This window comes from Macaca mulatta, chromosome 6 (genome assembly GCF_049350105.2).
Source record: "Macaca mulatta isolate MMU2019108-1 chromosome 6, T2T-MMU8v2.0, whole genome shotgun sequence".
Classification (NCBI taxonomy): domain Eukaryota; kingdom Metazoa; phylum Chordata; class Mammalia; order Primates; family Cercopithecidae; genus Macaca; species Macaca mulatta.
Window position 1 is genome coordinate 74,090,341 of NC_133411.1, and position 16,635 is coordinate 74,106,975.

General features: G+C 37.5%; 1 protein-coding gene across 20 annotated transcripts in view; it reads left to right on the plus strand.

Annotated features, from left to right (window-relative positions):
* Nucleotides 1-16,635, plus strand: part of ERBIN (erbb2 interacting protein) — a 151,116-nt gene that overhangs the window by 62,097 nt on the left and 72,384 nt on the right. For 17 of the 20 annotated variants that reach the window (XM_078004783.1, XM_078004787.1, XM_078004790.1 and 14 more), the window contains 2 exons: nucleotides 2,209-2,406; nucleotides 4,642-4,759. In XM_078004783.1, the coding sequence (XP_077860909.1) occupies nucleotides 2,218-2,406; nucleotides 4,642-4,759 (307 nt within the window). In that variant the 5' untranslated portion in view covers nucleotides 2,209-2,217. Of the gene's footprint in view, nucleotides 1-2,208; nucleotides 2,407-4,641; nucleotides 4,760-5,101; nucleotides 5,249-16,635 lie in introns of those variants that run through there. The other 3 variants (XM_078004794.1, XM_078004796.1, XM_078004795.1) reach the window with 2 other exon arrangements.

Consider the following 16,635-nt stretch of genomic DNA (forward strand, 5'->3'; position numbering starts at 1 on the left):
TCCTGTAATCCCAGCTACTCAGGAGGCTGAGGCAGGAGAATGACGTGAACCCGGGAGGCGGAGCTTGTAGTGAGCCGAGATCCGGCCACTGCACTCCAGCCTGGGCGACAAAGCCAGACTCCGTCTCAAAAAAAAAAAAAAAAAAAAAAAAAAGTTGTAGTGACAATGAAATGAGAGTCTGCATATAGTTTATCTAAAGAACTTAGCACAGTGCCTGGTATAGAGTGATTAAGTATAGTTAAATTTTTTTTTTTTTTTTTTTTTTTTTTTGCGGCGGAGTCTTGTGTTGCTTGCGCTGGAGTGCAGTGGCACCATCTCGGCTCACTGCAGCCTCCGCCTCCGGGGTTCAAGCAGTTATCCTGCCTCAGCCTCCCTAGCTGGGATTACAGGCATGTGCCACCACGCCCGGCTAATTTTTTTGTGTAAAGATGGGGTTTCGCCATGTTGGCCAGGCTGGTTTCAAACTCCTGACCTCAAGTGATCCGCCTGCCTTGGTCTCCCAAAGTGTTAGGATTACACGTGTGAGCCACTGCGCCCGGCCTAGAATAGCCAATTTTTTAAAAAGATTGCAAGGGAAATACATATCTTACTCTTTGTCACTTTTAAAATACCGTATAATATGAAGTAGAAGAATTAGAAGCAGTGCCTTGCAGATCCCTGTTACAGCTTGAGGCAAAAGGAAAAATCGCTAATACCAGATCCCGTTTTTGTTTTAACATTGGACATTTTGTTTATACATGGGTTCTTTTTCAGTAATCTGTATTTTTAAAACGTTATATTAAGATATTGTATTTATCTTGATTACTGAATTTTTTGATACCTCCTTATATTTTGTGCCTGAGGCCTCACTAGCCTTAACCTAGTCTTGGTCCTGGTTAGAGGTAGTCTAATACTCTAATGGAATCTTCTGACTACAGCAAGAATAGATTGTTTTACATAGAAAGAATTGATAACACTAATTATCATTTTTATTTATTTTATTTACTCCTAATATTGCTATAAAGTTGCCAGTGTATTTGTGTGGTGTTTGAATTTTTTGGTTTAATTTTATCTTAGAGTGTGCCGCACAATTCAAATTTTTAAAAGTTGATTTTTAAACTTTTATTTCTTCAAGTTAATTGCTTTATTACTTGTGCAAATATAATCTTACTTTGCTAATATAATCTTAGCGTAGTTAGAATTAACCTATGTATATACATTGTGTACTTAATAAAGTTGGCCCTGAGAATGTTCACTAATTCAGAATTGGCCTTTTCCCTCAATTAATTTGAAATCTGTTATTTATTTAAGCAAGTTTTGCACCAGTGTGTAACCTTAAACACATTTCAGACATGTAAGTTCTTTAGAAAAACTATAGGGCCCATATTTAATTTAAACAAAATATACTTGGAGTAGGTGGGAATTTTCATGTGGAAACTTTGACTTTTCATGGGAAGGTTATAGGGTGATTGATCCCTGATGGCTGTTTAAGAAGACCTGAAAATATCTTTGCATTCCCACTCCCTACTCAAAACTGCACTTAATCAGGTCGTTAATGAAGACACGTAGAACTCTTAGAGTCAGAAATTAAGTAAAATTAAATAAAAAATCTTTGTCTTATTAGAGTTTTTTTTGTTGAGAACTAAGAAGCAGACTCAAAGCACAGTTTTGTTTGTTTGTTTTTTTGAGACGGAGTCTTGCTCTGTTGCCCAGGCTGGAGTGCAGTAGCATGATCTCAGCTTACTACAAGGTCCACCTCCTGGGTTCACGCCATTCTCCTGCCTCAGCCTCCCGAGTAGCTGGGACTACAGGCGCCCACCACCTTGCCCAGCTAATTTTTTGTATTTTTAGTAGAGATGGGGTTTCACCGTGTTAGCCGGGATGGTCTCCATCTTCTGAGCTGTGTTCTGCCTGCCTCAGCTTTCCCAGGTGCTGGGATTACAGGCGTGAGCCACTGCGCCCGGCCTCAAAGCACAGTTTTTGAAGAAGCATGTAAATGGCTACTTCATGGATTGTTTTGTGAAGTACTATAGAGCTTGAGTTTAATTTGAAATCCAGTAGCTATAAATGTGGGTATTAAAGCAATGTTAAATGGGTTCCATTGTGCTTGTATAGTGGCGGGAGAAGTGTTTATCTGTGACATATGAATTGCGATAAATGGGAATGATTTGTTCTGAAAAACCATTGTAATATGTATGTTTTTAATTTCTTTTTATTCGAATATTGCAGTGTCTAAAAATGACTACAAAACGAAGTTTGTTTGTGCGGTTGGTACCATGTCGCTGTCTACGAGGGGAAGAGGAGACTGTCACTACTCTTGATTATTCTCACTGCAGCTTAGAACAAGTTCCGAAAGAGATTTTTACTTTTGAAAAAACCTTGGAGGAGCTCTATTTAGATGCTAATCAGATTGAAGAGCTTCCAAAGGTATGCTAATACTTTCTTTCAAGAATTATCTTTGGTTATTTTTATACCTAGAAATATGATATTCCTAATATTGCTATAAAGTTGCCAATATGTTTGTGTGGTGTTTGAATTTTTTGGTTTAATTGTATCTTATTTTATACCTAGAAATATGATATTCCTAATATTGCTATAAAGTTGCCAATATGTGTGTGTGGTGTTTGAATTTTTTGGTTTAAGTGTATCTTAGAGTATGCCGCACAATTCACATTTTTAAAAGTCGATTTTTAAACTTGTATTTCTTCAAGTTAATTGCTTTTATACTTGTGCAGATAACGTAAAATTTTGTATTTAATTTTAGTTGCATTGTAGCCATTAAGGTAAATAATGAGACTAAATAATTTCTGGAGTCAGTAGATTTGACTAGACCAATAATTGAAATTAATGCTGTCTTTTTCGACTTTTCATAAGACGTTAATGTGCATTGTTATAATTGAGGGTAATTGTCCTTTTACCATATCATAATTTTATTGTTAAATAGCTTTTTTTGAGTTCATACAGTTATTGTTTTCCTCCATTTATAATTTGTTTGAAAAGGTTTTGGAGGACTTAAATTTCTGAAGTCTAGTAACAACTAAAAGGAGAAAGTTAGTTTGTTGTCATGAAACACCTTCTCAAGTTATCACCTTGTTTTTTTTTCACCAAACTTTTTTCAGTGTACTTTTTCTTCTTAAATCCCAGTCTCTTATTATCCTATATCAATTTCTCCTCTTATTATCCTATACCAATTAAATTGCTATAATTTTGCCACCCAAACAGCAGTGTTTTTAAAACTGTGTAGAGACCCATTGGTAGCTCATAAAATCAATTTCGTATGTGTGGGTAGCATTTTGAAAAAAGAACCATAAATTTGGACTGTGAGAATTAGGAAATATAGGACAATTAAATTAGAATTTTCAAATGAACAAGGAATAATTTGTTAGTGTGTGTTCCATGTAATTGTGGGATATACTTGTGCTAAAAAATTATTTGTTTATCTGAAATTCAAATTTAATGAACATCTCATATCTACTCTTGCAGCCTTAATTATAAAAAATAGAAAATAGAGGCCGGGCGCGGTGGCTCAAGCCTGTAATCCCAGCACTTTGGGAGGCCGAGACGGGCGGATCACGAGGTCAGGAGATCGAGACCATCCTGGCGAACACGGTGAAACCCCGTCTCTACTAAAGAAATACAAAAAACTAGCCGGGCGAGGTGGTGGGCGCCTGTAGTCCCAGCTACTCTGGAGGCTGAGGCCGGAGAATGGCGTGAACCCGGGAGGCGGAGCTTGCAGTGAGCTGAGATCCGGCCACTGCACTCCAGCCTGGGCTACAGAGCGAGACTCCGTCTCAAAACAAAACAAAACAAAACAAAACAAACAAACAAAAAAAAAATAGAAAATAGAGTGTGTTGTATATAGCCATTGTTTCATGAAAATATTTTAGATTTGTGTGTATATACATACTGGATGATGGTACACAAAAGGTTTTTTTCTGGTGGTCAGTAAGAACATTTTGAAAGCCACTGCTATCCTAGGGGTTATCTTACAGAGAAATCTTTATATGGCTATGGATAAAAATTAAAGGTTGTTGGTCACATATTTATGAACTAGAAACCTAGGTTGTGGTAGGGTAATTCACTGTTCTTCTTTATATGTTGTTCTTCAGCAGGCAGTTTATCTTCCGTAGCTAGTTCTAGAGAATATGGCAGACCAAAATTTGTCTCCTCCTCTGATCACCACCAGTAGAGTCTTGGTTTAGGGGTTTTGTTGGAAAGGGAAAGTCTTGCTACAACAGTGAAAATAACTGAATCATTTATATCTTATCATACCTAACACTTTTACATTTTTAGAAGAATATTCTTCTTAAATAGGACTTTCATTTTGGAATAAGATTGCTTGAAAGACAAGCTCCAGAGTTGATCACATTTAATAGCCACTTATTTTTTGTACTAACTCAACAGAGAATACAGCTATATACTTACTCTCACTAAGTGCATTTTGCTTAAGGTAGAAGTATGAAGATATAAATTAATATGAATGCTTCAATTGTATTCATATCTATAATAGCGTAACGAGAACAATGAGACATCTTTCCTGGTATTAGTATAAGTTAAAACTCATTCAGTTTTAATATGGCTGATATTATTTATATGTATAAAAGTTCATGAAATAGTTAAAGATATATATAATTGACATTCTTTCCTCCCTTTTTTCAATAGCAACTTTTTAACTGTCAGTCTTTACACAAACTGAGTTTGCCAGACAATGATTTAACAACGTTACCAGCATCCATTGCAAACCTTATTAATCTCAGGGAACTGGATGTCAGCAAGAATGGTAAGGGGTTTTTTTGCCCATAATTTTTTGCACTTGGGAACATGTTTCATTACTAAGATTTCTATTGAGTTTTCAAAAATAAGAATATAAAAATAAGTTAAATCTAATATATTAATATGAACTTCATCTAAGAAAATTTCATGTAAAGATAGTTGCCCCACTTTACAAGTTTTGCCACCTGTTTTGTATCAAATACAGTAAAATTAAATGTTATAGCCTTGGCTTAGAATTTGTTTAATATGTATACATAAAATCTGTCATAGCTTAAAGCACGTGGAGAATAAATGTAAGGGGTTTTTTTGGTTTGTTTTTACATTTTTAATTGTGGTCATCATGTTGCAGGATAGATCTCTTGTACTTATTTCTCCTGTCAAACTGAAATTTTATATCCTTTGAACAACATATTCCAATCCTCCATCCCTGCTTCCCCATCCCCAGCCCCTGGTAACCACCATGCTACTCTGCCTCTGCCTCTGCAAGATGCCATATGTAAGTGAGCTTATGTGGTATTTTTTTTTTTTTCTGTTCCTGGCTTGTTTTACTTAACATAATGTCCTCCAGGTTTATCCATGTTACTGCAAATTAACAGGATTTTCTTCTTTTTAAAGGCTGAATAGTATTCCATTGTGTATATCATATTTTCTTTATTCATTCATCCATTGATGGACACTTAGGTTGATTCCCTGTCCTGGCTATTGTGAATAGGGCTGTAATGAACATAGGAGTTTAAATATTTCTTCAGCATACTGATTTCATTCACTTTGATACATATCCAGTAGTGGGATTGCTGGATCTTGTGGTAGTTCTAATATTTTGAGGACCCTCCATACTGTTTTCCATAGTGGCTATACTAATTTACATCCCCACCAACAGTGTGCAAGCATTCCCTTTTCTCAACTTCCTCATCAGCACTTACCTTTGGTCTTTTTACTCATTCTAACGAGTGTGAGGTCGTATCTCACTGTAGATTTAATCTGCATTTCCCTGGTGATTAATGATGTTGAACATTTTTCATTTACCTGTTGGTCATTTGTATGTCTTTTGTTGAAAACCATCTATTCAGGTCATTTGCTGATTTTTAAGTCAGATTACTTGTTTTCTTGTTATTGAGGTTTTTCAGTTTCTTACATATTTTAAATCCTAACCCCTTCTCAGATGTATAGCTTGCAAACATTTTCTCCCACTCCATAGGCTGTTTTTTCACTCTGTTGTTTCTTTGGCTGTACAGGAGCTGTTCTGTGTGGTGTGATCCCATTTGTCTGTTTTTGCTTTTTATGCCTGTGCTTTTGGGGTGATAATAAAAAAAAATCATTGTTTAACCCATTGCCAGGCTCTAGAATGTCATGGAGCTTTTCTCCTATATTTTTTTCTAGTGGTTTTTTTTTAATACTTTCAGGTGTTACAGTTAAGTCTTTAATCCATTTTGAGTTGATTTTTTATATGGTGTAAGATAAGAGTTTAATTTCATTCTGCATGTGGATGTCCAGTTGTCCCAACACTGTCCTTTATTTATTGAAGAGACTGTCCTTTACCCATTATGTATGTGTTCTTGGCACCCTTGTCAAAAAATAATTGACAAAATACATGGATTTATTTTTGGACTGTCTATTTCATTCCATTGGTCTGTCTGTATTCATGTCATTACCATGCTGCTTTGATTATGGTTGCTTTGTAGCATATTTTGAAGTCAGGTGTGATGCCTGCAGTTTAGTTTTTTTTGTTCACTGTTGCTTTGGGTATTCAGTCTTTTGTGGCTCCATATGAATCGCAGGATTGTTTTTTTCTTTGTCTATGAAAAAGGTCATTGGAATTTTGGTAGGGATTGGGTTGAATCTGTAGACCACTTTGGGTAGTATGGACATTTTAACAATATTAATTTTCAAGTCCATTGAACACAAGATTTCTTTCCATTTATTGTGCTGCTTCAATTTTTTTCATCGAATGTTCTGTAGTTTTCAGTGTGTATGTCATTTACCTATTTTGTTAAATTTATTCCTAAGTATTTTATTTTTTTGGTAGCTATTATAAATGGGATTGTTTTCTTAATAACCTTTTCATATAGTTTGTTAGTATATAAAAATGCTACTGATTTTTGTATGTTGATTTTTGTATCCTGCAAGTTTACTGAATTCTACCAGTATTTTGGTTGGAGTCTTTAGGGTTTTCTATATATAAGGTTATGTTGTCTGCAGATAGGGACATTTCAGTTTCTCCTATTCTAATTTGGAATCCTTTTATTTCTTTCTCTGGTTAGGACTTAAGTACAACGTTGAAAAGAAGTGGCAGGAATAGGCATCCTTACCTTGTCCCAGATCTTAGAGGAAAAGCTTTTAACTTTTCGTTGTTAAGTATGATGTGAGCTGTGGATTTGTCACATATGGCCTTTATTGTGTTGAGGTGCTTTCCGTCTATACCTGATTTGTTGAGAGTTTATTATGAAAGGACATTGAATTTTGTCAAATGCTTTTTCTGCATCCTTTGAGAGCTTTTTTTCCTTCATTTTGTTAATATGATATATCACATTTATATATATGTTGAAATTATTAACAAGGCCAAGTATCTTATTTAGTATGTTTAGTTTGATACTAAGTATGGAAGATATATTCTAAAATGTTAAGTCCTTATTACCTCAGAAGGAGAGAAAAATCAGCCCTTGAAATTTTTAGAATGAGCGTGTGTTTCTTTTATAATTACAAAAAAGAATCACACGAGGATAAATTTTAAATGGTCTGACCAGATACAGGACTTTCACAGACACTAAATACTGTCATATAATACTTCTTAATAAGAATTGGGGAAATAAAGTTTATAAACAAGTCCCACCAAGTTAGTGCAACAGTGCCAGCAGTTTTGTAGTAATCATATTCCACAGCTTTTAGCTTTGTCCTAATGATATGAGTATCCAGAAGTAATCCTTCTCCTATAAGTTTTCCTAAATTTTAGGACTTACTATGAAGCATTTAGGGCTTATTAGAAGTCATCCTGTTTTCATAATTAACAGTTAACTTTGGCAAGCTAATTAACCAGGGGTCTGTCTGCACACACACACACACACACACACACACACACACACAAAGTTATGTTGGCTCACACTTGTAATCTCAGTGCTTTGGGAGGCTGAGGCGGGCAGATCACTTGAGGTCAGGAGTTCAAGACCAGCCTGGCCAACATGGTGAAACCCTGTCTCTACCAAAAATGCAAAAATTAGCCAGTTGTGGTGGTGTGTGCCTGTAGTCCTAGCTAGTTGGGAGACTGAGGCATGAGAATCACTTGAACCCCAGGAGGCGGAGGTTACAGTGAGCCAAGATTGTGCTACTGTACTCTAGCTTGGGCGACACAGCAAGACTCTCAAAAAAAAAAAAAAAAAAAAAAATATATATATATATATATATGTCTCCACTTATTAAATTCTATTTATTTTAGTTGCAGGTCATCAAAATGTATGTTTTATAGGATTATGATAAAATCAGGACTTCTGTTTTAAGGAATAAAATCTGTTTTAAGGATTTATTTATTATATTCATTCTAGGTTAAAGTGAAGGTTATAGTGGTTAGTGCTGTACTGACCTTCAGTTCACAATAACTAATAAGCTTTACCTTTAAAGACAGTACTGTATTTTATTTTACCTTTTGTTATTGAGCTGTTTAACTTTAGGGCTATTTGTATTTTTAATAAATTTATTGTTTAATTTTTATTTAGATTGGATTCATTCATAGTGGTGTCCTGCCTTTTATCTAGCTATCTTAAAAATTTTTGGCCAGGCCCAGTGGCTCACATCTGTAATCCCAGCACTTTGGGAGGTCAAGGTGGAAGGATCTCTTGAGCTCAGGAGTTTGAGACCAGCCTGGGCAACATAGCAAAACCTTGTTTCTACCAAAAATCATCAACTTAGCTGCGCATGGTGGCATGTGCCTGTGGTTCCGACTACTTCAGGCTGTTGTGGGAGGATTGCTTGAGCCTGGGAAGTCAAGACTGTGGTAAGCCGTAATCATGCCATGGCACTCCAGCCTGGAAAATAGAGCAAGACCCTGTCTCAAAAAAAAAAAAAAAAAAATTGTGCTCAAATAAGAAACCTATGTAAAAGCTAAAAGAACGTGCATGGCTTCACCAGTTGTTAGCATTTTGTTACTTTTGTCTTACTTCTCTTTTTCATGTATATGAATTTAAATATGTTCAGGAAAAAGATATATGTGTATCATTGCTTATAAAAAATGTCTTTTTGGCTGTGCGCAGTGGCTCACCCCTGTAATCTCGGCATTTTGGGAGGCCAAGGTGAGCAGATCACCTGAGGTCAGAAGTTTGTGACTAGCCTGGTGAATATGGTGAAACCCCGTCTCTACTAAAAATGCAAAAAATTAGCCAGGCGTGGTGGCAGACACCTATGATCCCAGCTACTCGGGAGTCTGAGGCAGGAGAATTGCTTGAGCTTGGGAGGCAGAGGTGGCAGTGAGCCGAGATCTTGCCATTGCACTCCAGCCTGGGGGACAAGAATGAGACTCTGTCTCAATAAATAAATAAATAAATAAATAGAAGCAGCAAAAGTCTTTTTGCTAAGCTTATTTAAATTTAAGTTGGAGGCATCTTGTCTTCACTTCTAAATGTTTGAATATACATCCCCTAAGAACAGGGGAATCAGAATAACCACATCATCATTATCACTCTCGAGAAATTTAACATCATATTTCCCCTGTTGCCTACTAATGCTCTTTTAAACTCTTTAGGCCCCTTCTCCATATCCCTCCTCTCAAGTTAAAGATCATGTAAAGCCAATAGTTGTTGTGTCTCTGGTGCTTTTAAATCAGGAACAGTTTGCTGATGATTTTCATGAAAGTTTCCATTTTTGAAGAGTTTAGATCAGTTGGCTTTTGATTTGTGTGACTTTTCCCCTCATTATTTTATTCAGGCTAAATGTCTGCCATTTCAGACTTTTCCTTGAGGGCAGTGTGAAATTTGTGTTTCCATCCCTAGTACTTAGTATAGTGCCTGGTGGTGCCTGATACATTCCAAAGTAAATGAACTGGATTACCATCAGATTTCTACGAATGTTGACAGATAATCCAGAGTATTATAGAATTCTAGGATTATTGTCACTTTAGTTGTCATCATGTCTACCTTTTCATCCTAAAGGAGTATCTCTACATATGTTGACAGATAAATTAATCCAGAGTACTACAGAATTCTAGAATTATTGTCACTTTAGAAGTCATCACATCTACCTTTTCATCATAAAGGAGTATCTGGTCTTTTTAAATGGGAGTTGTTAAGGTATAAGGAAAGGGACTTGATAATTTGGGTATTGATTTAAAATCTTACGCATTTGGAATTGTATGTATTGGGTAAACTTTGCTAACATTCTTTATGGTATAGAAATATTGCTTGGCTCAGTAATGAAAATACTTGCATATGTGCTTCATGAAAATGGATTAACCTCATGTTTATTACTCTAAAATGAGAATAGTGGAATTATGGCTATGTTCTAACCCTACAGCATCATTAAATTAATATCCTAGGCTTTTGTATAACTGTTTAAAGAATTACATGTCGTAGAGTTATGGCAACCTATTAGACTGCAGAGTAGCTCTTTTACCTTTCTAGTTTAGCATTTTGTTGTTGCTTCTACTATACTGAAAACTTTTAAACAATTATTTCAACCTGTGAGTGTTTTTGAGGCATTGGAGATAATCTTTATGTGATCAAAAGATTTAGGATAAGTACTTAAGTGTTCTACCTCGAGGAGGAATGACATTACTTATTACTTATTGTTGCCAATAAGACTTAGTTTATTTGACTAAAAATTAAATTGGTCTGTTATTTTTATATGATTCCTCACATAGAAAGGGCCACATCTATTATTTAACTTGCAGAATCAGTTTTTTGCATTTTACTTTTTTTTTTTTTTTTGAGACAGAGTCTCGCTCTGTTGCCTAGGCTGGAGTGCAGTGGCCGGATCTCAGCTCACTGCAAGCTCTGTCTACCGGGTTCACGCCATTCTCCTGCCTCAGCCTCCCAAGTAGCTGGTATTACAGGCACGTGCCACCACCCTTGGTGAATTTTTTTGTATTTTTAGTAGAGATGGTGTTTCACTATGTTAGCCAGGATGGTCTCGATCTCCTGACCTCGTGATCTGCCGGTCTCAGCCTCCCAAAGTGCTGGGATTACAGGCTTGAGCCACTGTGCCCGGCCCTTACATTTTACTTGTTACTTATATTTTCTCTCCTTTTAGTCTTGATGTCTAAGTGAAACTTCACTTCATTGTTCATAACAAGGCTAGCTGAAAGGAGACAAGAGACTATCATAGTGTCAGAAATTACCTTGCCAAGTAAAAATTCTAGTTATTTTATTTCCTTATCTTATATTCGTCGTAAGTGGTATGTTTAACCCATTTTACTTTTAGAGAGCTAATATTAATCAGCCTGTAGTATTCAACCCTAATATGTATGCTTTTGTATAGCTCTATTGTGTTGAAAAGAAAATTAATAAAGCACAAATACTAGGTTGCATATTAGCATGCATATTAGGTTGATGTGGCTGGATGTGAGAAATTCAAATTTTGTTGCATTTTTGATTTGGTAATAGACTGCCTAAAAGAAAGGTTAGTACATTTAAGCAAATGTAACATTTTGAAATTATTAAAATGTAATAATACAATTTAAGCTATTACTGTTTTACTTATATTTAAGCTCTAGTGTTTTCCCCTTTAAGGTTTTTATGTCATTTCAGTCTAATATTTAAGTTTATCATGATATGCTAGGTACAGTTTTCAGATTCATTAGCTGTTGTGCACTGTTTGGAAGGAGGCAGGAAACTTGTGGCATACTTTGTTATTCATCCTATCATCAAACTGTATTTCTTTAAAAGCACTTGCTTTTAGGATTTTGACTTTCAGGCTGTCATAGTTTCTGATTTTTTTTTTTTTTTTTTTTTTTTGAGACAGAATCTCGCTCTGTCGCACAGGCTGGAGTGCAGTGGTGCAATCTTGGCTCACTGCAAGCCCCGCCTCCCAGGTTCACGCCATTCTCCTGCTTCAGCCTCCCCAGTAGCTGGGACTTTACAGATGCCCACCACTATGTGCAGCTAATTTTTTGTATTTTTATTAGAGACAAGGTTTCACTGTGTTAGAATGGTCTCCATCTCCTGACCTCGTGATCCGCCCACCTCAGCCTCCCAAAGTGCTGGGATTACAGGCGTGAGCCACCACGCCCGACCAGTTTCTGATTTTTTATGTAGTTCTTATCAGTGTTTTTCATTTGTTAAGTTAGCGTGGTTTAGGAATAAAAAGAAATGGCCCCAGTTCTTTGCTTCTCTGTTTATTGATCTGGTTGTTACACTGGGGACTTAATCTAAATTTGTTAGTTCATCTGTAAGCTTGTTAAACACATGAAATGGATCAGTCTAGGAAATACGTAATTTTAAGGGATTTAATATTTGTATTTATCAACAAATTCAGTTTTTTCTTTTACAGTCTGTGATAAAACTGGAATGTTAATTTGTTCTGAGTCTTAATTTGCTCTTCTCTTTCTTTTCTCGAGTTGTGTTTACTGTATGCTTTTAATTTAATTTAATTTTACTTTAAGTTCTGGGATACATGTGCTGAACGTGCAGGTTACATAGACATACACGTGCGATGGTGGTTTGCTGCGCCTATCAACCTGTCATCTAGGTTTTAAGCTTCACATGCATTAGGTATTTGTCCTAATGCTATCCCTCTGCTTTCCCTTCACTCCGCATCAGGCCCCAGTGTGTGACGTTCACCTCCCTGCGTCCATGTGTTCTCATTGTTCACCTCCCACTTAGGAGCAAGAACATGTGGTGTTTGATTTTCTGTTCCTGTGTTAGTTTGGTGAGGATGATGGTTTCCAGCTTTATCCATGTCCTGGCAAAGGACATGAACTCCTTCTTTTTTATGGCTGCATAGTATTCTGTGATGTATTATGTGCCACATTTTCTTTATCCAGTCTGTCATTGATGGGCATTTGAGTAGGTTCTAAGTTTTTGCTGTTGTAAATAGTGCTGCAATAAACATACATGTGCGTGTACACTTTTTAAAGTTATAAAAAGTTCTCTCAGGTGCTATCCCAGCCGTTGCAAATAGCAACCAGTATTAGAGAAATGATCTGCTGTTGCATTCAAATGACTTTTCTTGTAGGGAAGACTGGGATGATGTGGTTAAAACATTCTGTCAAAGTGGTGGATGGGGAAAGCTGGTGGGGAGGGGAGATAAAAGAAAAACGTGTAGCTATTAATTGTCTTGTATGAACATACTGAATAAAATGCCAGGGATTATAAGGCAGAGAAACCAGAAAGAGTAGCTCAGATCTTTCTGTCTAATATGGCAATACTAGCAAGGTTAACCAAGGAATTTCTCTTTAGTTGAATTAAAAAGCCCAGGAAGAGTGAATTGAAAGTTTGTGGTCAAAGCAGAAAGCAGTTCTTTTAACTTGAGAAAATCCGATGATTGGGGACAAATTAGTGGAAAAGCCTTTTCACATTAAGCTAAAAGAAGTTAAATTAAGATAATATTACAGATTGATGGGGAAGTTATGGTATTTTGCTCTTGTGTTTTAAATTTCCAAAATTGCCATTCTGCCTTGTAGTTGATGCTTGAGCTCAGCTGTTTTAATAAATCACTTTATTTAAGATAATGAAAGAAAGAAAATCATGTTTTACACTGTCCATGTTTAGACTGGTGATTTCTGGCCACTGCCAAGACTTTTGATAAATGGAGACTGTTAACTAGAGTGTGCACTCATTTGTGGCCTACCATAGCATAGGCATTATTATTCATTGTGTTATATCTGGTCCAAATCATACATCTGTTATTCTCTGGAAACTATCATTTGAGTTTGCAATTTCCGGTTAGTTTTGACCAGAACTCGAGTGTTTTATTCTGTAGTATGGTAATCATTGCCTTTAGAGTGCAGGAACAGTAAGGGACTCCTATTGACTTAAATTAAACAACTTTAATTTAAAGTTGGGACAGTGGGATGTTGACATCTGCGTGTCACAGACCACCAGGGACTCACTTGCAGTTGAACAGTTTGGGTTTATTACTTCATAGTGAGCAAAAACTCATATTATTGGGATTCATGAGGGTTGCAGAAGGTGTAAAAAAAAATACAAGATTTGGGCTTTTGTTTGGTGATCTTGGGAAGGTTTCAGAAAATAATGGTTTGCCCTGGATGGGATGCTGCCAAGAAGTGGGGTAATTCTATGATTGGGTATTTTTTATTTATTTATTTTTTATTTTTTACTAGGAGAAATAACTTTATTTGAATAGGACCTGAGACAGCATATTGGGCTAAGGAGGAGAGGTAATGTTCCAAAACGGCAGTCAAAGCTCATTGACCAAGCAGACTCTACTTCCCAGCAACCTTGCAGTTAGTGCAACCAACAAAAGGCCTGCTGGGGAATGTATTTGCCACTAAATTCCCCAACTATGCCAACATTACAAAAAAGATAGAGGTTTTTCATCATAATTAAATTTACACAAACCTCCCCAATCACAGGAAGTAAAAAATTACATTTTACAGATCTCAAACTTGGCTTCATCATTTAGTTCATCATCTTCAAAAAATAGCTCCCCTGCCTAATTCATTAGCTATGTGATCTATCCAAGCAGAAACAAGATGGCCAGGCCATGGCAATCCTCTTCCCATTTCCTCTAACAGCAGGGTGAGGCTCAGGTGGAGGTAGGGGGTGGGGAGCACAAGGGCTACTTTTCCCCAGTACAACATGGCATCTGAAGTTTGATGGGAGAGCAGAACTAGTGAGACTTAAGGGAAGGGTCCAGGGCCTGTATTCAGTCAGAATCACTGCTGGAAGAGGAGGAGGAATGCTTGTCGCCTGGGGGGAAAGCTGGATTGCTCTGGGGTGCTCCTGGGGGAGGAGGACAGGGCCTGGGGGAAAGAGTGGGTTAATAGTTGGTGGGTGGGCAGGATTGGAACCTCCAGGGCACCAGATGTTGGGGGTATATGGATTTGGCCCTGGCTGCCCGGCATTGGGATTCCACATGTTTAGGTGTGTCCTCCACCCTTTCCACCGCCGCCTGGGCTTGATGCCTTCTTCGCAGTCTTCAATTGGGTGTCTTAATGTTTTCTATAGGGAAGTTGATTAGAGTACAACTAAAGCTGTAATCAGTCACTATCTGGGAAAAGGTGCTGTATGGTATATTTTGGCTTGGACAATATCATGTTTTGTCTTTTTTCAGACATGATTATAAATTTGTTTTTGTCTTGATATATCATGGTAACAGAATGACTTGATGTGATATTGATGTTCTGTGAAATAGTTTTATTCAGCAGGAGAACACTGAGGCCTCCATCTGAATGCCAGGGCTTGTTTGTATTAAGACCAAGGACTAGTGATAGTACCAGGCCAGCTCCTAGGCATCAGGAGGGATTTTCTCATTCTCGGAAGTTAAGAGAGAGAGTTCCTCTGTAACTAAGTGAGAGTGATTTGGAGAAGACAGTTGTGTTTTATGATATCTAATCTAGAGCTTCATTTTACATTTGAGCAGCAGTCTTTTTTTTTTTTTTAAGAGGCAGCATCTTACTCTGTTTGTTGCCCAGGCTGGAGTACAGTGGCATGATCATAGCTCACCGCATCCCGAACTCCTGGGCTCAAGGGAGCCTTCCCCCTCATCGTCTTGAGTAGCAGGGACCGCAGGTGTGCATCACCATGCTTGGCTATTTTTAATTTTTTTGTTGTTGTTGTTGTTGTAGAGATGGGGTTTTGCCATGTTGCCTAGGCTGGTCTTGAACTCTTTGGCCTCAAACAATACTCCCAATACCTTGGCCTCCCAAAGTGGCGGGAATGCAGGTGTGAGCCCCCATGCCTGGCCAGCAGAATTTTCTTACTAAAAAAGTGTACGTCAAAGAAGCAGCATTATTTATTGAAGTCACGGTAATTAGAAAAGAACAGATAGTTGGCGCTGTTAGAGAATTAAGAAGTAAATTGTGATAAAATTCAGTCGTGTGTGTGTGCGTGTGTATGTATGTATGTGTGAGTTGAGACAGAATCTCCAATGCCCAGGCTGGAGTACAGTGGTGCAATCTCAGCGCACTGCAGTCTCCACTTCCCAGGTTCAAGCGATTCTTGTGCCTCAGCCTCCTGAGTAGCTGAAACTACAGGTGCAGGCCACCACATCTGGCTTAATTTGTTTTGGTATTTTTAATTTGCACGGGTTTTCTCCATGTTGGCCAGGCTGGCCTCAAAATCCTGATCTCAAATGATCTGCCCACCTCAGCCTTCCAAAGTGCCGGTATTACATGCATGAGCCACTGTGCCCTGTCCCTGTATACTTTATCTGAAAGGATAAAATAAGCCATCTTTGGAGAGTAGGTAACACAGTTGTTGAGGGTAGGCCTTGAGCAAGAACTTGAAGAAGCCATGTGAATAACTAAGGTAAGGATGTATGAGAAGCTATTTTGTAAGGTGCGAGTGTCTACAGCATGTGTGAGGACTGTTCCCTGGGTAACTAAAACAGTGTGAGCAAGATGGGAGTGCAATAGGAATAGAAACCAGGGAGGTGGCGATTTGGAGGAGCTGCTAATGAAGGGCCTCAGAGGCATTTGTATGCACTTTGACATTTACTGTCAGTAAAATAGAGTCGCTTAGAAAGTTTTGAATAGATAATTCAGAGCATGATATGACTTGTGTGTAAGTTTAATCTGGCTATATATATAGACAGGGACTGTGAGCATATGGGTGACAAACAACCAGTTCAAATGCTGTTTCAGTCATCTGAGGTGATAGTGATGGACATAGTGAGATGAGGACAGCCCCTGGATATGCTTGAAGGTGGAATTGACAGCACTTCATGATGGATGGGATGTGGGATGTGAGAGAAGAGTCAAGGATGCCGTCAGTGATTTTG